The sequence below is a fragment of the Arachis duranensis genome, chromosome 3 (assembly GCF_000817695.3).
Source record: "Arachis duranensis cultivar V14167 chromosome 3, aradu.V14167.gnm2.J7QH, whole genome shotgun sequence".
NCBI lineage: Eukaryota > Viridiplantae > Streptophyta > Magnoliopsida > Fabales > Fabaceae > Arachis > Arachis duranensis.
In genome coordinates this window covers 28,323,629-28,351,299 of record NC_029774.3, presented here as the reverse complement: position 1 = coordinate 28,351,299, position 27,671 = coordinate 28,323,629, and the positions used below count along the sequence as shown (strand labels likewise).

General features: G+C 30.2%; 1 protein-coding gene across 1 annotated transcript; it reads right to left on the bottom strand.

Annotated features, from left to right (window-relative positions):
- Positions 1 to 2,802: 2,802 nt before the first annotated feature.
- Positions 2,803 to 25,188, bottom strand: LOC107478381 (diacylglycerol kinase 4). The gene is made up of 13 exons (XM_021138034.2): positions 25,037 to 25,188; positions 23,253 to 23,664; positions 22,804 to 22,926; positions 22,104 to 22,241; positions 21,931 to 22,016; positions 21,064 to 21,151; positions 20,339 to 20,414; positions 20,061 to 20,143; positions 19,872 to 19,942; positions 16,188 to 16,265; positions 15,975 to 16,062; positions 6,024 to 6,140; positions 2,803 to 2,961 (listed from the first exon to the last, which is right to left on the bottom strand). The coding sequence occupies exons 1-13, from the start codon at positions 25,186 to 25,188 to the stop codon at positions 2,803 to 2,805; spliced, it is 1,671 nt and encodes a 556-aa protein (XP_020993693.2).
- Between the last annotated feature and the right edge of the window lie 2,483 nt (positions 25,189 to 27,671).

The window sequence follows — 27,671 nt, the reverse complement described above, 5'->3', positions numbered from 1 at the left end:
TGCATTGAGTAATTGTTGATTGTTAGATGAAAAAGAATTCTTGGAAAGCATAATTATAGGAGAATTGAGTGAATCAACCCTAGACACCGAGCGAATAGAATGAAAACACTCCCGGTGAGGGTTCGATACTCAACTACATGTCTCCACCTACAATCATCACTCTTCATGCAAGTTTGTAAAAATGTTTAATAACTCAATTCAATTACGGATTGGATTTGCTAGTTCTTATCCCTTGTGCATATATGCTTCTTGGGAATTGATTTATTTCGACCAAGCAATTGCATTCATTTAGATAGTTGCATTTAGATAGGTTGCATCTAGTTATTTTGCATTGAATAAATGTGATACCCTTTGCTTCTTTCTTGATTTTAGCATGAGGACATGCTTAGTTAAGTGTGGGGAGATTTGATAAACCCCGATTTCGTGGTTTATCTTGTGCTTATTTTAGGGGATTTTACCATCTTTTCCCACATTTATTCAATGAAATAGCATGGTTTTGTAATTCTCCTTTGAATTGTGCTTAAATGTAAAAACATGCTTTTTGACCTTAAATTGGTGATTTTAATTCACTTTAATTCCATTTGATGCCTTGATGTGTTTGTTGAGTAATTTCAGGTTTATAAGGCAAGTATTGGATGGAAGGAATGAGGAGAAAAAGCATACAAAGGGAAGAATACATGAAGAAACAAAGATTGGGAATGCACCAAAGGGCGCGCACGCGTACAAGGCGCGCACGCGTAGAAGTGGTTTCGCATAGGCACGCACCCGCGTACATGCCGCGTCCGCGCAGATGAAGAATTTGCCAATCGATGTGCTAGCGCGTAGCGCGCACACACGCCGATACTCGCACGTGGCCCACTTAAAGGCAAAACGCTGGGGGCGATTTTTGAGCTACCCAGGCCCAATTCCAGTTTGTTTCTGAGTGTATTTCATGCAGAATTAAAGCCCAAGTAAAGGGGAAATCAACACACACACTCATTAGGATTAGTTTAGAGTAGTTTTAGAGAGAGAAGCTCTCACTTCTCTCTAGGATTAGGTTAGATTTAGATTAGGAATTCTTAGATCCAGGTTAATTTCATGCTTTGATTTACTTTTCCTTTATCAATCCTTGTTCCTATACTATTCCTCTCTTTAATTTTGTATTTCATTCTTGTAATTGTTACTTTGTTGTTGATGCACTTTTTCTTCTTATATTTTCCTTCAATGGAATTTGAGGTAATTCATGTAGATCTTATTTCCTTTCATGGTTGTGTTAATTCTTTACATTTGATTGTTGTTAGATTTTATTCTTGTTGTTGATTTACTATGCTTTCTTTTTATGCCTTCCAAGTGTTTGATGAAATGCTTGGTTGGATTTTAGTATAGAATTTGTTCTTCTTGGCTTTGGTTGAGTAATTAATGACTCTTGCGTTATCTAATTCCCTTGTTGATTGGTAATTGGAAGTTGATAATTGATTTGATTGCCTCTAAAGCTAGTCTCTCCTTTAAGAGTTGACTAGGACAAGATGAATCAAGTTAATTCATCCACTTGACTTTCCTCCTTGGTTAGAGGTTAACGAAGTGGTAGCAATAAACAATTTATGATCACAATTAAGGAGGATAACTAGGATAAGACTTCTAATTTTCATATCTTGCCAAGAGCTTTACTAGTTGTTAGCTTGTTTCCTTTGAAATTTACATTTCTTGTCCAAAATCTTAAAAAAATCCCAAAATACCTCATAACCAATAATCATACACTTCATTGCAACTCCTTGTGAGACGATCCAGAGTCTAAATACTCCGGTTAATTCTTATTTGGGGTTTGTTCCTTGTGACAACCAAAATTTTTGCATGTGAGAACTCTTTGTTGGTGTAGAACTATACTTGCAACGAGAATTCATCCATTTGAGGAAAATTCTATATCAACAAAAGTTCACACATCATATTACAATGGTCAAATTTACTATAAATAGTGTAAGATTTGCATGTGAGATTTCATGTAGTGTTATTGTTCCTTTAACAATATCATTTGAGAAACTTAAGAGTATAATTTGTAAGGAGAACGGACCATGTGAATCCATGTGTTGTCGTAATGTTACACTATTTTTAATATGTATTTCTAGGCGTATTATTTAAGGAGAGGGGTGTAACGAGTCAAGTTGAGACATATGAGAATGAGTGAGTGAGAAATGTATTAATAAAAGAGGGAACCTTGCTCATTGCAACACTGGCTGGTCACACTTGCACATGCAGTGGGCCAAGGTGCAATATACTTCTATGAAACATTCCTGATATTTTTTTGTTCCTTTCAATATCACGCCGCAATCATGCACCCAATATGCTCCTAATGAATTTAAGATGTTCCCATAATAGCAAAATACTCCATCCTTTGCCATTACCCCATATTACACTAAGATAAAAAGCTATATATCAAAACTAATTCCAACACATTAGAGTCACTTTCCTCTATTTATTCCCTTTAGTTTCTATTAGCTTTAATAACATACACTATCTTATATATCAATGATCAAATAATCTTTTTTGGCATATGGTGCCACCTTTTTTTTTACTATGGAATTTATCAAAATAGAAAAGTCACTTATGTTGTATTAATTTGGTTTCATATCCTCAAATATTAGCATTACCAGTGTAGTAAATAATATTCCATACTATATTTAAGATTATAATTTTCTTTTGGGATAAACTAAATGAAACTAATTTCGACAATATTAAATTTTAACAGACTTAGAAAAATGCCAAAGTTGCATTTGAAATGCACATTTTACATTATTCGTTCCTATAGAGCTATCAATCTTTAAATAATCAGTCTCCCCTAACCATAAATGATTGGAAAGGTTCCCTTTTTATTTCGACAAATGTCGAGTGTTCCCTGCTCAATGGTTGTTTCCAAGGTTCTCCATCCATTTGCAAGTATGCATCTTTCCATTCACCACCCCTAATTTCTAATCGAATTGCTGCTGCCTGAAAGATTTAATCAATAAACTTTTATTGTTAAGAGATGCTAGAACTTACCAATAAAAAAGCTTACAGGGGTAAGTAGCCATCCCCTATGGCATCATCATTTAAAAGGATGCCCTTTGTTGTTTTTCTATTTCAATCGTGAATCCCAATAAATTATCTCCACTTACCCACGAGTATCTATGAATATTTTTTAAATTTTTTTATAAAATTTAACAAAATAATATATCATAACAATCATAAAATAAATCAATAAAACACAATCTAATACAATTTAACATAATTTAACACAATCCAATAAAATCAATAACATGTTCATTATAAAAAATAATAATTAAAAAAATGTTCTAATACCTTTCAACATATAATAGAAATGGATATTATCACTCCTATTTTGATAAAGTCACTCTTTTTCTTATTATAAATTCATCTAAACATACAATGTAAAAAAATCATATATAGAGTAGCATTATCAAATTAATGAGTTTTCACGGGGCAAATATCTATGACCTTGTCCCTGTTCTCATTTATTCACAAAGATAATTCCACTTTCTATGAGAATTTTGTGTATTCCTGTTTAGTCCACATAGTTATTAATCCTACTGATACTCATTTTGACGAGTTTTTTGTTATTTTTTGTATTATATAACTAAAATAAAAATGATAAAAAATGTACGTTAGCTAATGTTTGTTAGAGAGTGTTAGTATGTTGAGTATTTATTCTAATAATAATATTAAAGGATTGTATTTAACTTATTAAAAAAAAGTTAGAATATGAATATGCAAGTTGTTGAGATTAATTACATGTAATAAACATGAAGAGAGACTAATTATTATCGAAATCAAAATAAAAAAAAATATAATTGCTTATTTTATTTATATACACCTAGAAAGATATACATAAAGATATCAAACTATATTTTAGTCATAATATAATGTTCTTAGTTTTGTTAAATTAGAGTTAGTTTATTCAATTACAAATAATAGATAGTGAATTGTTTATTTTATCAGAAATAAACAATTTTACTATTATATATATATATATATATATTAGAGTTAGTTTATTCAATTACAAATAATAGATATTGAGTTGTTAATTTTATGAGAAAGTAAACAATTTTACTAAGTAAAATTAAAAAAAAGTTTATTCCTTATGGTTAGTTTGTTTTGTTAAGTAATGACATAGTAGGTTATATGCTAATGAAACAAATTAACAATTAGAATAAATAGAAATCTTTTAAATTTTACATGACTATAATAAAAAAAATTATAAAAATTAAAATAAAACAACAGATCTTTTATTTTAATGAGAATGTTCTAGTCCTTCTAACGAGAATGTTCTCCTTTTTGTTGCAAATTTGCAATAATAGAATATTACATGATAAATATTAATATTAGGATTATATAAATTGTGATTTCTAACTAACCTTCTTATAAGGAAGAAATTTGCTACTCTCTATGTTTGTTTAATGGCCATTGGAGGAATTCAATTGTGTCATTATGGTAAACACTAACCATCTCTTTAACCCGAATTTAAAAAACCAAATCACTCAATTATTGTAAAACCATTTTTGCAAATCACAAATTTTTAAATAAGTTTCAATTTAAAAATTTTTATCTTTTTTCAGGCCACCCATTTTATAAATTAGTTTCAAATAAGAAAAAAACTCTAAAGCTGAAAGAACATATAAGAAGAAAAACTAAATGGCATACAAAGAACAAGAGAATTAAAAATTTATTGAAAATTTGATTACAATATATTTCATGTTCCATTGCAATGTATTACATATAAAAGTAGTTGTAAATTTAGTTGGTTTGGTTTTAAAAGAATGAAATGTGTGCATAACTTTAAAAATGAATAATTTAAATGTCGATGTATTTTTCTAGACATACGGCCTATGATATATGAAAATATTAACAATCATAAAAACTATGTGTATAATAATGATTTATGATATTCCAATAACAATATTTTTTTTTACATAGAATTTAGCAATGTCATTGCATAATTTCTAGATTTTATGTTAACTTTTTCTTTAAAATGTTCCATATAGACTTGACGTGATCATACTTTTATTGTGTTAATTAGAGTTTTTCAGTTTTTGCTTCAATTGAACATAGAATATGGTGCAATCAAATTTTCGATAAATCTCTAATTTCTTTATTTTATATTAACTTTATTTTGGTTTTTCTTTGGTTACGTTCTTTTTAGCTTTTGAATTTTGTTTTTGAAAGTTGGAAAAAGGTGAAAATTATAAGTTGGAGTTTAGTTTAAAACTCTTATAATTTGCAAAAATGATTTTACTATGGTTGAGTGATTTGATTTTCAAGACTTAGGTTAAAAAGATTGTTAGTATTAATTATGATGATACAATTAAATTCTTCTAATGACTACTGAACAAGCCATTAAAGGTAACCAACTCCTTATTTATTAGAAGGTTGACTAATAACAGTTATACAAATATTTTGAATATTATTACGTCTTAAGAGTTACAAAGTCATGTTCTATATAAAATAGATATCCTTGAAACTTAATTAGCACACGAGATTGATCTGACACTATTAGGATATTCTACCTAACTCACTCTAAACTATGTGATATATACCTTGTTATGAAAATGACTATGGGATAAGAGTTAAAGAAATCTATGTTCCTCACCTAAATTGGTGACATGTTGGTTCAATTACATTTGAGCACATAATGAAAGATTGACTTTATCATTTTGCTTTAATTTTGAAAAATTTTACTTTCAAGTTCTTTTCAGTAAAATTATCGAGTATCAAACAATTGAATATAATTTAGGACAATCATTCATTATAGCATTGTATTGGAGTTAACAACGACATTGCTACTACACATATGGTTTATGGAGCTATTAATTAAACTCATTCTATAATTTGTTCTTCGTGTTACGTTGTAGTTAATGGAATTTACAACTAAAGTTCTACCTAACTACCTTAAGTACATGATTCAATGAATGTAGATTAAAAGTCATGTTGAGGCCTTTAAATATTGTGCAGTTCTCATTAATAACAAAAAAAATCACAATAAAATAAGTACCTACTTGAGCTATGTGTTTTGCTGAAATTAGTTCAACCATGACAAATGATGCATGCCATCCTTGTTTTAGACCAAATATTTCCAAAAGTCCATCATCTACTTGTGCTTCCACAAATCCTCTCTACAATACAATAAACAAAAATTCAACTTTTCAAGTTATGGAAGAAAAAGATAAAGTAGTTTACAATTAGATGCACATCTAGATGAACATTATCAAATGACAATATCAACATTGATAACATATAATATAATCGTAAAGGAAAATAAGGTAAGTATAGATAAAAAGGTTTTAAGTAAATACAATCAAAGCATCTCATGAATAATTCTTACTTTACAAAAATTAAATAAAAAATATTTTTGTTTGAAAAGAATGTAAAAGAATAAATATTTATATGGAAATATAGTGTAACCAAGTTAATTTTTTAAGCAAGTTCAATCAAGCTCCTCTATATACGGTCTCAAGTGTCGAAAGCAAAGGTAGCAAAATACTCTTATACTATTATAGGGAGGTAGCTTGCCAAAAGCCTTTTTATGAAGAGAAATATTTGATAGAGTAAGAGTAGGTAGTGAATTATTGATGTTTTCTGTTGTTAAAATTTTTTTTTAATATTTTGTAGATATACCACCAGTAGCTAAGAGAGTTAGTCCTGTCTATAATCCATGTCGATGTTTTCTTTCAACATTGTAATTTTGCTAATAAAGTCATGACACAAAAACCTAAGAATCACTCCTTGTATGTTCCTAAAAACTTTTGCACAAGTTTAAGTATTCTAAAGTATCACTTTGAAGTATCTTAAGTTTCTTATTAAATTGTAGTTCAACCATTTTATGAATTTGATTAAAAATTGATTTGTGTTTGCTTCGAGCACGAATTAAATATTGGCAAGTTTATTTGGTACAAATATCAATGAAATTAACAAAGTATATATTTTTAATATTGGCTGAGATAGGTGATGGCCCCCACATATAAAACTATACCAGCTGCAAAGGCTTATCATAGATAGTTGTAGAGGTTAAAAAAATTTTCTAATATAGCAGGCATTGCATACAATTTTATTTGTATAAGAAGAGATATTACAAATCGTAGGAACATTTCACACTATATTATTTTTATGACTTAAGTGTGCATGCCACAGTAAGAATCTATCTTCATTTACTACTGATACTAACGCTACAGGTTTGTTATTCGAAGAAGTGTAATCGAAAATTTTATAGAGGCCTTTATCCACTTTTTCTCGAAGTATTTCATTGGTGTCCTATAATTTTAGTTATGCTAAGTATATGTTGCAACTTATTTAGCAAGAAAACTCTAGAACTCAAATAAAATTTTAAAAACGGCTTTCCAATATGGTTAACTTACAAACCTAAAAGTTGTCCACCACCAAGAGTTAGATATCATGTGCTACGTTACTGCTAAATCTAGATACCAACTTGGATCATCAATCGTAGCTGGTGTAACAATCATGTTGTTGAGATTTGTACTTACTTATCTACTAATCTACCACTATGATTCTCATTACTTTCGATTTAGCTTCCATCATACTTATAGCAGTAGTTTAATTCTATACGACCATATTTTTTACATACTTGACACTGAATTCTTTTAGACAATTTTTTTCTTTCTCCAAATTGCTAAGTTCTCTCATGGAAATTGCCTCTAACTCCAATGAAATTGCCTTTGTCAACTTTGCTTCCACAAGAACTCTCATATCTATTATCTTAAATTGATGATCTTTTAGCATTGAATAGCAATATACTTCCTTTGAACATTTTTTCTCTTCTTTCTTGATAGCCTCTTCTAAAATTGTCTCTTTCAAAATTACTTTGTAAGGTTCAGAAAATTATTCAGCTAATTTTCTAAATATAAATTGATTTTGCAACGATTCTAAACCTTCCAAACTCGATTAAAATAGGTTGAAAATTATTTTTTTTAATTAGGAGATTCGCCGATATAATTTGAATACAATATAATTTTCTTAGCATGATGAGGAAATTATTTTTAAGAAAATGAGTTTCTTTGTCACAAGAAATTGAACACACTTTAGGAATCTTGGTATAAAATATGATAAAATGCATAGAAAAAAGGAGCCAGAATAGTTCCTGTTCTTGGAGCTTTGGGTGTCAGATTTTTGTGATGTAAGGTGAAGAAATCCCTTTTTTCTCATTTTCTCTAATTTCTTAAAAATTATAATTGAGAATTTAATGAAATTGATTAAGTAATTGAATGAAAAGGCTAAAAAGCTAGGAGGATCTTCGTTTAAGGTATGGATTTTAATTTTAGGTATTTATATATAATGTTATTTGAAAACCCTAGGTTAGAGGCCTTCTAACATATCATAATTCCTTGTTAGTTGGATGATGTTGATGTTGTTTGAAAGTTAGAATGTGTAATTTGTAAAATTATAGTTGCCATTTGTGAAATCATGTTTGAGTTATGGTTGTATAAAAATCTTGAAAATTGAATACAAAGGAAAGAAATCCGTTGGGTTGGAAAATTCGTACTTTTTATATCGAGTTTAAATTTTTATTGATAACATTGATTTTGTTGAAATGAGTTAAGTTAAAATGAATTAGGCTTGAGGTACCAAAATGCTTAAATTATACATGAAAATTAGTTGTGAGATGTGGTTTGGGTAATAGAAAAAAGAAGTGGTCGGTTGAGTGTTGGTTTGTTTAGGGAAATATGTATAATTTAAGTAATTTGAAAAAATTTTGGTAGGTCCTAACTTGGCCCATTAAATCTTGAAAAATTTATGAGGTTTATAAACTTTGTATTATTAAAAAAATTAGGGATGTCTAATTTATTGCCTTCGAAGAAATGAGACTGAATGACTTTTTAAGACGTAATCTTGGTAGCTGAGAGTTTGGAGGTTAGATTTGAATTATGCAAAATGTGTTAGCAGGGGAAAGATGATTCCTATGCAATAGGACTCGTGTACACGAAGGGTTGACAAACCCCAATTTGACGGTTTGTTGTGTATTGAATTTAGAGTATTTTGATAACCTTTTGTCACATTTAGCCTATGAATTAGCATGGTTTTGTTATCTCTCCCATATTTGTGCCTAAGTGTAAAAACATGCTTTTTAAGCCTTATTATTGATGAATTCTAATTTCTCTTTGATTCCATAAGATGCCTTGATGTGTTTGCTAGTAATTACAGGATTGAAATAGGCTAGGCATGGATCAAAGGAAGCAAGGAAGGAAGCATGCAAGTGGAGAGAAGCACAAAAAGCCAAAGAGTTGATCTCGGCCAAGCACGCGTACGCGCACAAGGCGCTCGCGCGCACATTGCGGAACAGGCCAAGGACGCGCACGCGTACCGTGCGCGCACGCGCCGATGATGGCACGTGACCTCACTAAAGCAACACGTGCCTGGCGATTTTGGAAGGTTTCAGCAACCAACTTTGGCGCCAAAATGCATATAAGAGCCAAGGATTGAAGGGGATTAAAAAAAGGAATTCATTCACACATTGACACACACTCACTAGGATTAGTTTTTAGTTTTAGTTTTCTAGAGAGAGAAGCTCTCACTTCTCTCTAGAATTAGGATTAGGTTTAGGTTAATCTCTCCTCTTAGATCTAGGTTTAATTCATGTTTTGATTCAATTTTCTTTTATCAATTCCTAATCTTCTCATCTCTCTCTTCCTAGTTATGTGCTTTGACAATTGTAATTCTTCATTTTGTTTTGGATAGATTGTTGTTCTTTTATTTCCTTTCAATAATGCAATTTGAGGTAATTCATGATAATTGTGATTTCCTTGATTGTTGTTGTTAATTCTTTGAAATAATTGTTGTTAGATTCTATTCTTGTTATCAATTTACTATGCTTTCCTTTTATGCCTTCCAAGTGTTTGATGAAATGCTTGGTTGGATTTTAGTGTAGGTTTTGTTCCTCTTGGCTTAGGTAGAGTAATTAGTGACTCTTGAGTTATCTAATCCTTTTGTTGATTGATAATTAGAAGTTGCTAATTGATTTGAATACCTCTAAGGCTAGTCTTTCCTTTAGGAGTTGATTAGGACTTGAGGAATCAAATTGATTCATCCACTTGACTTTCCTCCATGGTTAGAGGTTAACTAAGTGGGAGTAATGGACAATTTGTCATCACAATTGAGGAGGATAACTAGGATAGGACTTCTAGTTCTCATATCTTGCCAAGAGCTTTGCTAGTTGTTAGTTTATTTTCCTTGGCATTTATATTTTTTGTCCAAAACCCTAAAAACCCCAAATATAACTCACAACCAATAACAAGACACTTTATTGCAAGTCCTAGGGAGAACGACCCGAGGTTTAAATACTTCGATTTATAGATCTTAGGGGTTTGTACTTGTGACAAACAAATTTTTGTATGAAAGGATTATTGTTTGGTTTAGAAACTATACTTTACAACGAGATTTCATTAGTGAAATTCTAAACCGTCAAAAATCCAATCGTCAAGGGTCAAGAGCTTCAAGGACACATACTTGACATTACCCGTATATGAGCCAACATGAAATATTTGACAGAGAGAATTTGGCCACGTGCATGAAATTAGCTGTGTAAGCGATGGTTTGCTAACTGATTTGATGAAATGGATCTTTCTGGTGAGCCTGAACCTAACTATAACCTATGCTCGACTAAGGATACCCTCTGTTGGTGAGCTTCAAAAAAGGGATAGTGTGATTAGTGAGAATTTTATGATCTTAGTAATGAGGAAAATAGTTGAATTGTATAATTGGGAACCCTTACTAATTTAAAAAGACAAATTGATGATAGATTTCCATGGCCCTCGTGGTGTTTTGTGTTGATGTTAACCTAATGATAATTAATATACGAGGTGTGTAACATGAGTATTTCCCATGTTCTAATGATAGTTAAACATGGATGAAATGAAAATAGTTTTATGTGAATATATTTATGAGAATTTTGTTGTTACGTACGGTTCATAATGTATAACTATGATATTAATTATGAAGATTGTTGATTTGGATATTGGGATCATATATGTTTCTCTTCTAATTCGTGAGGGTGACTAGGCATACAATTTTCGAATAGTTTTTCTCCTAAGAAAGGTGATGGGGTACTTTTCTCTCAATTATTGTGCGCATTATATGTACATTTGAAAAGAGAATTTTAAGATATCCCTTGTGATGGGGTACTTTCCTCTCAAATATAGTCGAGGAGTTGTTGCAATTATGAAAGAAATAAGTGATCTTAACAACTTGGATGTTTGTCTCTAGGTATTATGATTGGGATTGAAATTTAGGATGCCTAAAGTCGCGTCTCATTAAGTTGTTATGCTTCAATTTTAGAATCTTACTAGGAACTTTTAGCTTCCGCCGTTATTGTTCACTCTAATTTTTTTAAATGCAGATTATGGTATGCCTTGTTGATGGACGGGTGATGTGGAGAAGAAGTAGAGTGAAAAGTTTGCCATTTTCTTTTGCCAGTAGCACTCTCTCCCTCTTTATGTACAACAAAACTTGGTAGAGGGGTTGTTTAGAGAGTCATGATTTTAATTATCTAATTCTAGCCAGAGTACCAATCTAGGTGATTTTTTATGACTAGGATTTGGGGTTATTTATTATTTACATGTTTTTATAGTATTTCTATATTTTGTAATTAAGTATTGGTGTATGCCCCTAATTTTTTTTTTTTTGCAAACCTCTAATATATTAAACTATGGACCTACATGTTTATTTAAGGTTTTGTAAATGGATGCTTAACAACAGAGTGATGTATTCATTGTTCAAAATTTTTACAGGCTCATAATTATGTAAACACTTCTGATATGTATGTATGTGTTTATGTATGTATCAAATCTTCACATGTTTATTGTTGAGTAATACTTTGTCTGTTATCCATTGTGACTTAAGCACAAATATATGATAGGTGAGGGTGTTACAAAGTTGTGTGTGTTGAGCCATATTTGCTTGGATAAATGAATATATTTTTTGAAATCTTTCTAATATACATTCCTGAGCCATCAATACTGCTTCTAATTAACTAATACTAATGTTTTGTGGCCGAATCATTAATAATGTGATTAGTGGAGCATAATTTTCAATCAAATAATGGAGGATAGCTTTGACATTATCACTTTCTTTTATAGGTTCTCTAACTAAGCCTAAAGCATCTATTGTACTTTTTTATTGCAAGAACATAATCCCTCATTGATGAGCCAATTTGGCTTAGTTTGGTAAAGCTTTTAGTTTTTAAAAGTATCTTATAAAAGTTAGCTTCTTAAAAGTTGTAGCATTCATGTTTCGTAAATTAAATTTAGAGTAATTAACCAAATCAGTCTCTGAGGATTTTAAAAGCAAACATTTTAATTTTCAAGAAAAATTAATACACAAATCAATTTCTAACATTTTTCTCCGTTAGACATAACAGTCTCCCATCCATTTTCCAACGTGACTCACTAACAGAGAATACTGAGTTGGCACGCAACCTCGAATTGGTGACAATTAAGTGTCCACATGTGCGAATAGGACAAATTAGTCTTTGGCTTTCTTCTTCACCTTCTCATCCATGTTCTTCATCCACCATACTACTCTCTTCTTCTTCCTTTTCTTTACCTTTTCCACCCTTTCCCATTCTCACCATTTTTTTCTCTTGACAACTACCTCCTCGATTGTAGTTCTGCCAACCCACTCACCATCGTTGTCACTTCCTCCTTCTACGTCAGCAACTACCTCTTCTCCGATGATCTCGCTTGAACATACAACTCTCCCTTCTACTCCCTTTCTTCCTTTTCTGTCATTTCATTTTGAAACAATAACCTCGTCTCTGGCCTTTTTCCTATCTACTACACCGCTAGGATTTTCACTAATCCAGCTAGCTATAGTTTCTTCCTTAAATACAAAGGAAGTCACATCGTTAGGTTCCACTTCCATGCATTCATATCACCAAACTTGATCTGGGTCGAGCTCAATTTTGAGTCTTAGTTGATGACTACGTCGTATTGACTAACTTCACCAGTTTGAATTGACAGGAAAAACCTGCAAGAGAAGCACAATTTTTGTCCTTCTGAGACCTGCCATGCTAGAGACGCCACTAGTGAGGCCTTTGAGGAGGAAAGTGGGGGTGCAGAAGAAGAGGAAGCGCAAAACAGTAGGTATTGAAGAAGCCAATGAAAGAGCATAGGAGAAGGCTCCAGTGCTTGTTCATTCTGGAAAACCCATACGTGAATCCATTATCATTGTTGAATATATTGATGAGATATGGCCACATAATTCATTGGTTTCTTATGATCTGTATGAGAGAGCTCAAGCAAGGTTTTGGGTTAACAATGCTGATCAAATGGTAAGTTTTTAGAAACACATAATCTGTAAGATTGAATTTATATTAGTTTAAAATGTCAATAATGATGGGATAAATGTTTACAAGTTCTTGCATTATTTGTGACGCTCTACTTCAAATGCGATGCTGGTGAAGAAAAAGAGAACCCAATAGAGAAGATCTGGTCTCAAAGTTATTGAAGATCAATGCCTAGGTGATAAGAAAAAATTCTTCAGTGGGGATACTATTAATATGTGGACATAGCTTTTGGGTCAATTTTCAAAGTTTTAGTCACTATAGAAGATGTTAATGAAGTGAAATTCATAGAAGCTGAGAAGTTCCCTCTCTTGCATTCATGGTTCAATAATTTCAAGAATGTCACAATGATCAAAGAAAACTTTCTTGATATGGAGAAAATGTTAGCTACTATAAAATCTATCATAGGGAAGCGTTGGAATCTTTCTGAGAGAAGTCATCAGTATGTGATTTTTGCATCCTGGGTGGGGAGAGGCATTGCAGGTGATGCAGAAGGTGGAGCCGGCGAGGAAGCACTGGGCTGGGCGGTAGGTGGAGGAGACATAGTCTTTGTCGCAGTCGACCCAGAGGAATTGGCAGCTGATCTGAAGTCGAGGATGAGGGGGACGAGGATAAGAGGGATTTGCTATCTCTGTCATCAATAGCTTTCATGTTTGAGATTTTGGAAATGGAGTGGAGTTAGTGGAGGTTGTGGTTGCTGTGGCGAGAGAGTTTGATATAGAGGATGCGTGGCTAGAGATCGATAGGAAGTGCGACTGGAGGGAGGTGGAGGAAGGTAATGGAGGGTTTAGAGTTTTTAATTAGAACGTCAAGGACTAATTTGTCCTCGTTGCATACGTGGACAGTTAACTGCCACGTATGCGAGTTTGTGTGCCAACTCAGCATTCTCTATTTGTGAGTCTTGTCAAAAAATGAATCGGAGACTGTTAAGTATGATGGAGAAAAATATTGGAGATTGATCTATGTATTAATTTTCTTTGGGACTAAAATGATTGATTTTAAAATCCTTGGAGACTAATTTGGGTAATTACTCTCAAATTAAAAATAGCTTTTAATAAGCACAAGCAACATCAAGTGCGCTTGGTAAAATAACTATTAAAATTTAAAAATACTATAATAAACATTAACATAAGACTTAAAATTAGATATTAATTAATGTATGAGGTTACATTAGACTTTTTAATTTTGATAAGCACAAGCCAACTTTGAAAAGCTCCCCCTTATGTGCTTTCAAGAGCACTCCTAACCTTTAAAAGTTGCAAGCGCAAGTACGTGAAATTTTTGATTTACCAAATGCAAAACAAGGTGCTTACTCTTTTGAAGAACCTCTTCAAAAAATTTTACCAAACCAAGTTTTTGAATATTGCTTAATTTATTTTCCAACTGTACTACCTTCGCATTTATCTAAGAAGCAAAATTATCTTCCAGTCTTTTCCACACTTCATGAGCAAACATGCATCAAACCATCCTTGTGAATGATTTCGTCAGAAAGGCTAGGAGCCATGACTTCAATAATGCATCTTGTCGTTTTTACCTTCTTTGTTCAAGATTTACTGATCTTAAAGCTACATCTGCTACAATAAAAAACTTTTTTGATATCTCCTCTCTAGTGATGTGACTAAAAAGACTTTTTCATTAATTGTGAATTTTATATGATCAAATACTACAGGTAATTTCATCAAGTTTTATCGCAATTGGAATTGAAGTGAAGCCTATGGATACTTGAGATTGAACACCACCTAAATCTGAAGAGTTTGAGCCTTCAATAGCTATGAAAGTGATAAAATCTAAGCTCTAATACCATAAAGGTATTAGATCTAGTTTGGAGAATTGAAAACCTAGGGTAATATAATTATAAAAGAAAGAGAACACGAAAAGAGTAGAGAGTGACTGGTCTCTATTGATTGAATAATCAAGCAAAGTCAATCAGTTACAAGTGAGGTATTTATAGACATTTCTATTATACCAATCACCATTCTATTCTCCAAAAAGACTTCAAGGATAAGAGAGAATTCTAAGTGCTTTAACTATTTCTAGATGAGTCATCACTCTAAAAGTTTTTTATGTACCTCTACTAGATTCACCAACCTTTCTATAATATTTATGACGAGCACCCTACTACCCTTTTGGTACTTTAAATCGTAGACATTCTCCAACCTCTATGATTTGCTTGTATATCGTATTCATTGTAGAAGTAATGGTGCTCACCAAGTTGTTGCAAGACATAGACATGGTTCTAGTGTTCATTTTTTTTTTCTTCCTTTAAGCTTTTCTTTTATTTTAGTTAATTTTCTTGGTACTAGAAATTTCTAACTTATGCCTTCTTACTTTGTTTTGTTTCTTGGATCTTTAAATTATGATAGTTTCAAATATAAATATTGTAAATAATTTATACAAAATAGCTTTCAATGCATAATATCATGCTTTTCACATATTAGATAATTATTTACGATCTTCATAATTTTCTGTTGCTTTCATTGTATATTATCTATTTTATTGCTAAACATTTCGAATATAACATAGCGTTAATTATTATTAGTTCAAATCGTGCAAAGCATTTAGCACTTAATTTTTTCTAGAGACATTTTAGATTGTATCATAATTATCATGCATATTTCTTGTAGTTTGTGATTATCAAAATGTAACGAACATATATTACCTTTTCTAAATATTCTGGTTTCAAATTACCCCATGGATTTCGTCCACTTCCATAACTATGAAGGTTCAAGGCTACTATTGCCCTAACACTGAAAACAAATAACATAATTGTTTAATATAAGGAATTAATATTATCTGTTCTACATATTTTTATTTATTATTTTAAAAATTATTAACATACAAATTTCATATATGATAATAAGTAGTAGTATACCTTGTAGGAACTGGGATGCGCTCCCATTCTGAACTATTAACCTTCTTGACATGCATCCGTAAAATATTCTTTAGTCCCCTAATACCAAAATATTTTAATTAAAATAGATTTATTGATTATGAATAGGATAAATATATATAGGCCAATATATACATTTTTTTCAATATTCTACTAAAAGAAAAGGACCTAATTTAATAGAAAAAAGATATGTCACAATTAATGAAGCTAGTAATGCTTAAAAATCTTATTGTGAAAAAAGTTACATAATTAAAAAAAATACTAAACTTATATCATGAAACAAAATAAGAGGCATAAAGAAAAAGAAAAAGAAAAAGATGTAAGAACATGTTTAGCATATTTTCAATCCAATACAAATAAAAGTTAAATAAAAAAATAGATTTATTACACCACAATATTGTTTGAATAGAAATACAATATGTTTAAAAATGTATAGTCTAGTAACTATGTCTAGAATCTTTTAAGTAGAATAATATGAATAATTATTTCTTTGTCAAATTTTATCTCTTATATTTTATGTACATTGCCATTCATCTGGTCAAAGAGTCAAATATACAAATCTCTATATTAAATTAGGCAACAAATTTGACCGTGAAGAGGTTGCATGTTCTAAAATAAAAAAATAAAATATGCATATTCATTGAGAAATAATACATGTGTTGCCACTTGAACTTATTTTTCCGAAAATAATACATGTGTAGCCATGGAGGACAATTTGTGTAGTTAAACTATATAGCTATATGTATATAAAAATAAAGATGTCCATCTTGTATGTATACTCTTTTTATGTTATGAGTGTTCTTGAGAGGAGTTCGAGAGAGTATTTTTGTCATTCAAATAATAAGAGAAAAAAATAAGAATCTTGTGAAGTTCAAATGTCTCCTTACAAAAAGAATCATATTATGTCGATCTTGGATATTTGATTTGATTTGACTAGATAATAATTTTTTATTTACTATAATCGAATAATAATTTCTATGAAGATTATATTTTTAAAAAATAGGTATGAAAGTATATATTTTTGTTTTATGAAACTTGTATAATTTTAGAATATTTGATTTAATTCAAGTTTATACACATTTTGGAAAATTAATTTGAGATAGAGTTATTAAAATGCGTATTGTTTAATTTGAGGATAAATTAATTGTTTGCTTGAGGAAAGCTTTGTAGAATTGAGATTTTCGATGTAAGAGATAACAAGTATGAGCATGTTTTTCATGGTGTGATAATAATTTATCGTGGATGTATAAGATTATAAAATTGATGACGTGAATGACAAAGGAAAGACCATGAGTTAGCTTATAACGATATTGATTTTTTTATCATATAAATCATTTATATTTCCCATGTATTAATGACAATCAAACATGGATGCGTACAGTTCACGATGACTTAATGTGCTATCAATTTGATATCTATTGAATTTGATATCGTGACCATATATGCAACTCTTCTAATTTGTAAGTATGGTCAGACATGCAATTTTCGGATAGTTTTCCTCCAAGAAAATGTGACAGGACACTCTCTTTTGATTTTTATAAACTTTATATATTTGATTTTAGATACCCCTTACGGAATGCACATCTAAAAAATTATGTCTGGGGTTAACTATCAGATGTGTCAAGTTCTGACATAATAATCGACACATGATCTCATGGCCAGTAGGACAAGAATGCATCATGTGCATTGTTTGGATTGCTTGGATTTGCATAATTATTAGAGATTGCCTATTTGTTCAACTATGTGCTATTTGTCTAATTGATTTAATTGTGAATTGGTTATGTTTGCTATTATTTGTATTTTCTTAAAATAATTGGAGGTTTTAGAGAGAGGGAATGGTGTTGAAACTCGAAAGTATTTTTATTCTTGAAGGCATTGATTTGGATTGGTGAGAAAAATAAATTTGATAGAGAATAAGTATAGAATTAGAGGAAAGGAACAATAACAAAAACTAAAGAGTTTGTATGAATAAAGATTTTAGCTGAACCCTCAAGTATTAAGTATTTAGGATAGCAAAAAATGTCAATTATTTTGAATTATGCTTGGGGATTGTTAAGAGACAAAAATGGTAATGGGAGGAAATGGATTTAGAAGGGCGATTGTAGGTAAATGGTTAAGATTATGAGCTAGTGAGTGGTGCTTAAGATTTAGATTTGTGACCTTTAGGTTTGAGAGTGGGGTTGAGACCAAGAATGCTTAGGGCCCATGTCTTGTTATGTAATTATTATCTGATTTCAAAGTCCCGTTAGGAACCGTCAGCTTCTTACCCATGGTTTAGATTTTTTATCATAGTAGACTTTAACAACTTTCAAAGTCAAATTTCATACCACTTCCTATGTTTATTCTATTCTTCGCAATCTTCTTTCACTATTGATGTATTTTTTGTGTGAGTTTTAAGCCAAGAGATGGGATTTTATATATCTCTGGTTGTTCTAGTTTGAGGTTCATCTTTAGGTTGTCTTTTCACGGGTCAGGCCTTAGGATTTATTACCTATCTTTTACATGCATTTATAATTATTTTATCATTTGTATTATTTGAATTTGAACCTCTCAATTTGAAAAATTTTTCATTCTTACACCGTACCACTTCTTTTGTATTTATGTATTTGAACAGTATTCATATGTGTATAAAAAAGATCTCGCAGATTAATAGACTCATTAGTTAGGATGTTACATTATACGTGAAAGTTAATTAAGAATATTTGTAACTTTTTATTTATTTTAAAATTTGAGTTAATACTCAAATTAGTCCTAGAAGTTACACGCGTATCTTAATCTGATCCCTGAAGTTTCAATTTACGCGATTTGGTTACCCAACTTAGCATTTGTGACTCACGTTAGTCCTAAGTCCTATTTTTGTCACAATTGTTAAGGGTGTGTTGAGATTGACTGACGTTTGCCACACTAGACTATCTAATAGCTATGGAGGTAAAAAAGTTTCAACTCTCACACCAAATAGTCATTGGAAAGTCTAGCATGGCAGCTATCAATCTATCTCAGCACGTTTTTAACGATTCTATGATGAAACAAGGTCAAGGACCAACATGAGTCACAATGCTAAGTTGTGAGACCAAATTGAGTATATCAAAACCGCAGGACAATTTTTCTGAACTCTAGACATGACTTATTTTCAGCCTGGACAATGCAACCACTTCAAAAGCTAATTAAAAAGTATTGTTTGATGTTAACAAAGGCTAATAACAATTATAGGATATCTTATCAATAATATACTGAATTAGATCAAGGTGACTTCAAGTTTCAAGTATAGTTGTTAATGGATTGACAATGTTTATAGACAGGCGCTTAAGTTTTAGTTGAGATTTAATGGAACATATGCTAAACTTGAAAAAAAAAACTATGCATGATGGAGTTTTTAAGAGTTCAATATTTCTTGTAAGTGTGGATTATAACTTAGAGAGATAAAGACATAAAGTTGTGTGTATCTATTCTTCTAAAAATCCAATAGGTTCTCCTTATATTGTGGTCCTTTTATGTGTATATTCTTTTAATTTAATAAAAATATAAAAATAAAAATTTTATACCTAATAAGTGAAATAAGTTTTTTTTTTACTTAAGGCTAAGATTAATGTTAAAAAAACAAGTATAAAAAATGATAAGAACAATTATTTCTATTAAATATAAGAACTTTTGCTTCTCCATTTTTACCTTAACTTTGGATCACTTGTGCACGGAGTAAGGAACCAACCTTGAGTGCAACTATAACCTGAGTAAATGATCTACAACAATAAAGAATAAAAGACCAAGAGTTGTTACCTTATTTGTAATTTAACCTTGTGCAAAGGTACAATTTTAAAGATTTTTTTTAAAATTACTTTAAAGAGTATGAGTTGTTACCTTATTTGCAATTGGACCTTGTGCAAGGTACGGTTTTTCATTTCTCAAATGATGAAACCCATAAGCAACTTGGGCATCCATTCCTGAAATAACTAATCTCTAAGAGTAATCAACAAATAAAATTAGATGTTTGTTTTAGATTTTAATAAATTTGATATTATTTAGTATTTGAAAATTTTTATGTTTCAAATTTTGAAATGTGACGGTGAACATAATGCGTTCAGTATTATAATCAATGTGGTCATAAAAATATAAAAAAATAAAAAATACCAAAATACCTGTACTAAAATAATTGTAAAAGACGCCATCATAGCTTATAACTTTCTCCGGCAGTCCTTCCTCGTCTCCTATGTCCTGCAAGTATGATAAAATTCATAAGTTGCAAGGTATAACGTAAGTAAAATTTGAATATAAAAAAATCAAATAAAAAAATAAATATACATAATTATTATATAAATTACATGTTTACTTTATATGTTCATTTACTGGAAAAATACACAATCAATTAAGGAGCTCTTATTATAAAATCTTATCTTAAGAACAAATATCCTTCAAATTAGTTCATAATAATTAAGCTTTCACTATCAAAATATGTGTCAACAATCTAGTTATGTAAAGGATTGTTATTATATATGTCATTGTTATACAATTGTGTGAACTATACATAAAGTTTGAAAAACATATTTGTAGTAATAGTTATGAACTTTCAAATGGGATAATTACAGTGATAATGATTAAAATGCATGTCGTTAAAGCATATTAGAACAAAACTTGTATAAAAAATCTCTAACATAATATTCTTTAATTAAAGTGAAGATAGTTTGGTAAAATTATATTTGATTTTCCTGTATTTTATAAGATAAACACTATGAATTCTGCTTTTTTCTTAATTTATAGTAGACTAAATTCACTAGAACATATAAAAGGGAATGATAATGATGTTGATTTTTACCAAATTTTAGAAAAATTAGTATAATTTTCCATAAAAAAACTATATTCCAACCTCATCAAGAGTGCACCCTTCTATTTGCTTCAAAGAATGTGGTGGTTCTACTATTGTTCCTTCGGGCATTGTAATTGAAATTCGCCAACTGCATGAAAATTGTCAAAATAATTAATATTTAAATAATACTTGATTTATTAAAATTGGAGATGGTGCAAAATGATTTAGTCTGCTTGTTAAAAGCATGACTATGGTCTTTAATTATAGTAATAAAGGAAATTTATGCTATAAAAGATAGTTTTTTTTATCTTTTATCACTTTTCATCAACTGTTTTTAAAACCAAATGTAGAAAATATACAAAAGAAATTTATAAAAAATAATGCATATAATATTTTTCCTTATAAATATTATACATGAAAATAAACACTCAACTAAGGTGATTCCTAGTGTAGTTGTAGAGGACAACAGTCACTACCACAATTTGAATATCTTTATTAAAATTTTATCTCTTTTGTAATTTTTTCGTCTGTCATTTTTAAAAATTTTGGGATTAACATCATAATGTATTACCTTTTTTAAGTTTAATAATCCATATGTATCCTTTATTATTTCTTAATTTATTACATTTCACTTTATTCAAAAGAATAAAGAAAGTTTGAGAAATACTACAAACACTAAAGTGAAAAAATATATTGTTCCTTATCTCATGAATTGTCTAATTTTGCCCCAAGCTACTCAAAACTAGAAGGTATTTCCATACTAAATTATAATAATATGTTAATCATATTCGTTCAATATCTGCATTTGAAAAGAAGATCATATCAAAAATCAAGCAACGTCCAATAAGATATTAAGCTCTAAACAATTCTTTCTTGAGAAATCAATTAAACAAAATATAAGATCTAATTTTATATTATAATATATACCTATCCAAACGACAAATTGGACCAGTAGTAGCTTTGTAAAGTGTTCTCTTTATTGCTTGTCTCCATGAGAAAGGAAATGAACCACCCTAACACCACAAGAAAAAAAAGACACATTATAAATTAGTCTTTTGTTTCAATGAACGTATCATTTCTAAATTTATGTAATTTCTTACCCATCCAAAACTCCTAGAAAGATCATTGCCTGTACCAAGTGGTATGATTGCAACAGGAGGAACTGGTTCCCGACCATATTTGTGAAGCTCTGTAAGGCATCCTAATACCCATCCAACTGTACCATCACCTCCAGCAACCTATCAATCCAACCGTATCTATTCAATGCCATCAATAAAATAATAATAAAAGTATTTTTTTGTGTAAAATATCTTAACATCAATCATAAAAACATATTTGACAAGGGTTATTTTATTTTCATCATGTACAATCACAACTTTTATTAGCCAGATATTCGTCTACATGCCTATCTAAAAGTTCTAGCCTAAGATTCTTTTTACAAAAATTCTATTTGTACACCAAAGTCAGCCACTAAAATCAGTCACCAATGTATTTGTGTATAAATACATGTGTGGTTTAATTTATTTTCAATGTGTATTTGTATTTCAACATGTATTTTATATTGGTGGCTGATTTTGGTGTACACATAGCATAACTCATCTTTTTATATAGTAATATGTGATTAACTAAGTTAATAGTGTTTTAATAGTGTTGTAAGTATTAAAAGGAGGTACTCGATAACGAATTTAATATTATGAAATAAAAAATTTGTGATTGTAGAGAGTTCAACAAAAATACAAATATATTTTACATTCTATCATGTGGAATAATTCAATCATCACGAACACAATAAACATATACCACAATCCTTATTCTTTCACGAATCTCTCTAGCGCAGGTATCTCCTTTATCAGCTAGCATCTCTAAACATTTTAATCCATATCGGATAAATTCATCTGGCTTCACATCTACTAAATCTAAAACCTGCATCACAACTTAACATACATAAATAATATTGTAATTGTGTAATAAAAACTTTACAACAAGAAGACAAACTCAACCAATATTTTTTTAATACTTCTAACCTCATAAAATCCCAAAACAGGTTGATAGAAAAAACTCAACACATTTTAAATATTAAATATATTGAAAAGAATCTTGTTAAGAGTTTTGTCATATTTAATTTATATCGTAGAATAATTTCTTACTAAAAAAACATAAACAAAGAAATAAATAAATTATATGTGCTAAGTTTAAACTTTTTTTAGAATTATGAATTTAAAATAAAAAAGACATGAAATGATAATGACCTGTTCCTCACTCATGAGATGTTGGAGCCTCTCTTTAAGGACAGGACCATGGCGGCCACCACTACGGGGATTGATGAAGACAACGAGGGGTGTTCGCTCTGCGGTGATCTCATTGTCCACAGAATCAATTGTACGAGTTTCTTCAGTAATGAGATCTTGAAGACGAATGCTATCACGCATTGCACAACGAAGGTATTGTGGCATTGTAAGGTTTTGTCTAAGATTTTTCGTGTCAATGCGAACATTGGAAAGGCCACATCCGCGAAGCGAATTTATTAACGTTGATGATCTTAATGGGGTCTTGATATATGTGTCTCCTGTTGTCGATGACGAAGGTGATGCAATTACACTGAGGTTCTCTTCTCCCTCTACATCTTTTTCTCTATCTTCTATCGGATTCATGAGGAAAAAACTATATGATTTAATGGACAAATGAATTGAAAAAATGTTCTTCTGTTCAAGATATTCAATAATAAATCTATTACCGTATTACAAGATATAGTATAAATATATAGCCTGAGGTTGAGAGAGAAAGAAGCAAGTATAATGAAATAGAGTAGGGGTGGTTGTGGGGACAGACAAGTTCAATTGGGTAAACAATAAATCATCCTACGTCCTTTTTAATTACAAAAATAATTAGTGACCCAATCATAATGCTCATGCACCACAATTTTTGAGCATTCCACGATATTTATGCTACTTTTTTATTTTCTTTTATATATTATTTTATGTACAAAAGATACATCTTTAATTAGTATCTACTTATATTACCTATATTTTCATCAATTTTTTATATTAGGAAGTATATTTATTTTTGTTCAAATATAATAATTATACCTTTGTATTGCATGAGTTCATTGATGTTTTTATACCTATGTTTGATAAAAATAGTCAAATAAACAAAATAGTACACCAAAATATTAATATATCTATAATACCACTTTTAGTAAGAATTTATACTCAAGTCATAAGTCATAAGTTCGTCCTAATCAGAATATCACATAATGCAAAAAACTAAATTCTACTAATTAACTACTTACTTGATTTAGTAATATTAAAGCCTTACCAAGATTAAATTTCTTAAAAGTTTTTTCAATTTTCTAGCAAGCGTGTAGTCGTAAAAAAGGAAGCCAGTATAGAAAAATAAGGAGTCAAAAAGTATGAAAACAACCAACTACATTACAATCAAGTTTGAGCAATTATAAATGAAAGTTCTACTTATAATGCAGTGACATATAATTGGAAAAAGAAAAAGTATAGGAAGACAATGAGAATACTAAACAACGTAAATAATGGAGTAAAAAAAAAACTAAAATTAAAATCATAAATCAGATTAGTAATTAATTATTTTTAATTTCAAATTTTGAAATTTCAAAAAATAAGGATTTGCAATTAAAATAAATCACAATTGGCACAGTTACTCCTAATATCACGCTAACTTCCCATTCTCCATTTGCGATCTCCGGTCCGCACAGTCACCCCGGTGTCGCTGCACTTCCCTGCTGTCCGATCCGACATCGCCCAGCCAACGCCGCCCATCCTCCCGCCGACGCCGCCCAGCCTCCTGCCGACGATGCCTAGCCTCTCCGCATTTCGCTTGTCCTCCCCGTCACGCTGTTGTTGCTGCTCTGCCGCACCTCATCGACGTCACCTATCTTCCCACCGATTGTTCGCATGCCGCCATGGCTAACAACTTTCTGGCGTTAGCTTGTGTATGCAACGATGGAGGCTCGAGTTTCGGCAACCTTTCGCCACGACCATGCTACCCTTCTATGCCGAAGTACCTGAAGGGCGTCATGGTAGCAGAAGGGAGCAGCATGGACACTATGTCCATGGCAAAAGCATATTTCTGTGTCACTGGAATGACTTGCTCCACCTGCGTCAGCTCCGTTTGAAAATCCATCAAACGTCTTTCGGGTATTCGTGAGGCCGTCATAGATGTTCTTAACAACCATGCTTAGATCCTCTTCTACCCCACTTTCATTAACGAGGAGACCATTCGGGAGGCTATTGAAGATGCTGGTTTTGAAGCCACCTTAGACAGATACGGATCCAATGAGAGAAATGTTCATGTATGCCGAATGCGCATCAAAGGAAAGACTTGCACCTCTTGTTCCTCCACCATTGAATTTCCTCTCCTGCCTCCGTGCGTCATCATCAACTTTTTCCACCCCGCAATGTGCTGGATGTTCAATTCACTAGGTACATAGATGGTTATTTAATTCTTAATTGGATGAATATTTTGTTCAATTCAGTTTAAATATATACAATTAACAAATGCTGGATGGTCATTTCACTAGGTAGATGGATGATTATTTTAATAATTATGTAGATGGTTGTTAGATGACGATCCCGCGGCGGTGATGGGAGAGGAGTCTACAGGGGTGGACGATGATGGCCGGTGAGGGAGTTTCTAACATCGGAGAAGTGGGATGATTGATGAGGGTGGGGTGGCAGACGATTTGGGAGGAAAGAAGGTGGTTGGGTGAATTTCTTTAGTAAATTAGAATTGAGATAGTTAATTTTTTAAAATAACATGTTTGGATTTTTTGGCTTAGGTAATTTGGAAAAATTTTTTTACTTTTTTTTTTCTCTTGTATTTAGCTAAATTTGGAGCCTATTATTTATATTGTTTAGATTTTTCATTGTCTTTCTAACAAAATTGATTAAATAATTCAATACTAGGTGTTTTGTTGTACCAAATTATTGTACTATTTACTTCTTTAATTTTTAGTTCTTTTTTTATAAAGTTAAGTGTTAATAAAAAATATACCTATACATAATAAATTATCTAATTTTTCAACAAGTGCTGAAAGTAGGTGGCGCATTTCAGGAGTTGACGCGTGTGCAGGTTGTTTGGATGATCTCCGACAATTCCTGCAGGGTGTCCAATGAGTGGAGGTAGACAATAATATAGATGTAGTAATGTTTTGTTAATGATGACTAATTTGTTGTTGGTCTTTTTTTGGGAGTCCAAAAAAGATGTGGTATGACATTTTTGAGAGTCCAACAAATGTTAGATGTTGACATAAAAAAAGATAAAACCTGAACAAATAAATAATAATAATAATAATAACAATAATAATAATATTTATTTACCAAAAAAAAGTAAGAATAGTTATAATTATTTTAAAAAAAAAAGAAGTAAAGTTTGAAATCAAATGGTTAGGACAATCCTAAGAAAATAAAATCTAAAAGTTTTATCCTATAATTTAATAAATATAGAAAAATTCATGAGTTTTATTTTTTATGTAAGGACAACTATATTTCATTTTTTTGTGTGTATATATATATAGTATGATTTTAATAATGGTAATTAATAATCTTGTAACTAATTTTTTAAGCTGAAAATGCATGATATCATGTCTTAGCAAATAGAATACCAAAATAATTTTTTTCCATTTATTTTCTTACTTTAATTACATATAGTGGATTTTTTTTGTTTAAATATAATATTTAAAACTTTAAGCATATCTTCATAATCAATCATAAAAAAAATGTCTTTTTTTTTAACTTTACTTTAAATTAAGTAAAAGTGATGAGAAATTATTCAAAGAAGAGAAACAGACCTAAAAATAAATGTAAACTCATTTTTATATTTAAATTTTTTTTCTTTTTATTTTTTATTGCTTCTTTTTTACTCTATGTTTACTTTGAACTTTTTTTTATCTAAGTGATTATTATTAATATTCATAAATGTTCAATTATGAATATTATAATAATCAATATTTATTAAATGATGTTATTGATTCTATATAACTAACTGAAGGTTATGAAATAAATAAAATTGAAAATTAAAATACAAATAATATATAGTTAGAAAACATATCAATTGCTATAAAATTCCTTGGATTTCACAAATTAAAGTGCAAGTTTAGAATTTGATTCACTTGACTTTATATTCGAAAAACATATTTAGTTAATTTTAAAATTAGAACTCCTCTTTATATATATATTGTGTCATTATACAAAAAGAATATATATATATCATTATACAAAAAGAAAATATGATATGTATTTCCATGATCTAAATGCATGCTTATGTAAATAATTGAATTTTTGAATTTTTAGTTAAATATTATTTTATTAAATCTCATCTCATTATGATTTTAGACAAATATGTAATGTTTTATTGAGTTATTGTTAAATAAACTAATAAAAACAAAGTTATAAAATTGATAGTGCTTATGGTTATGGTTATGTTAAGTTACAAAAAGAAATACAATTCTACGTTAAGTTATAAATACCAACTTTTATTTTTTTTTTCTTTTACTGATCTTATTTTTATGTTTTTACTTTATCTCATATTTTTATTTTAATATACCAAATAAAAAATGGTATATTTGTGATATATTTTAATATTTATTTATAAATACAAATTTAAAATATAAATTAATTTTAACGAAATACTTGAATATA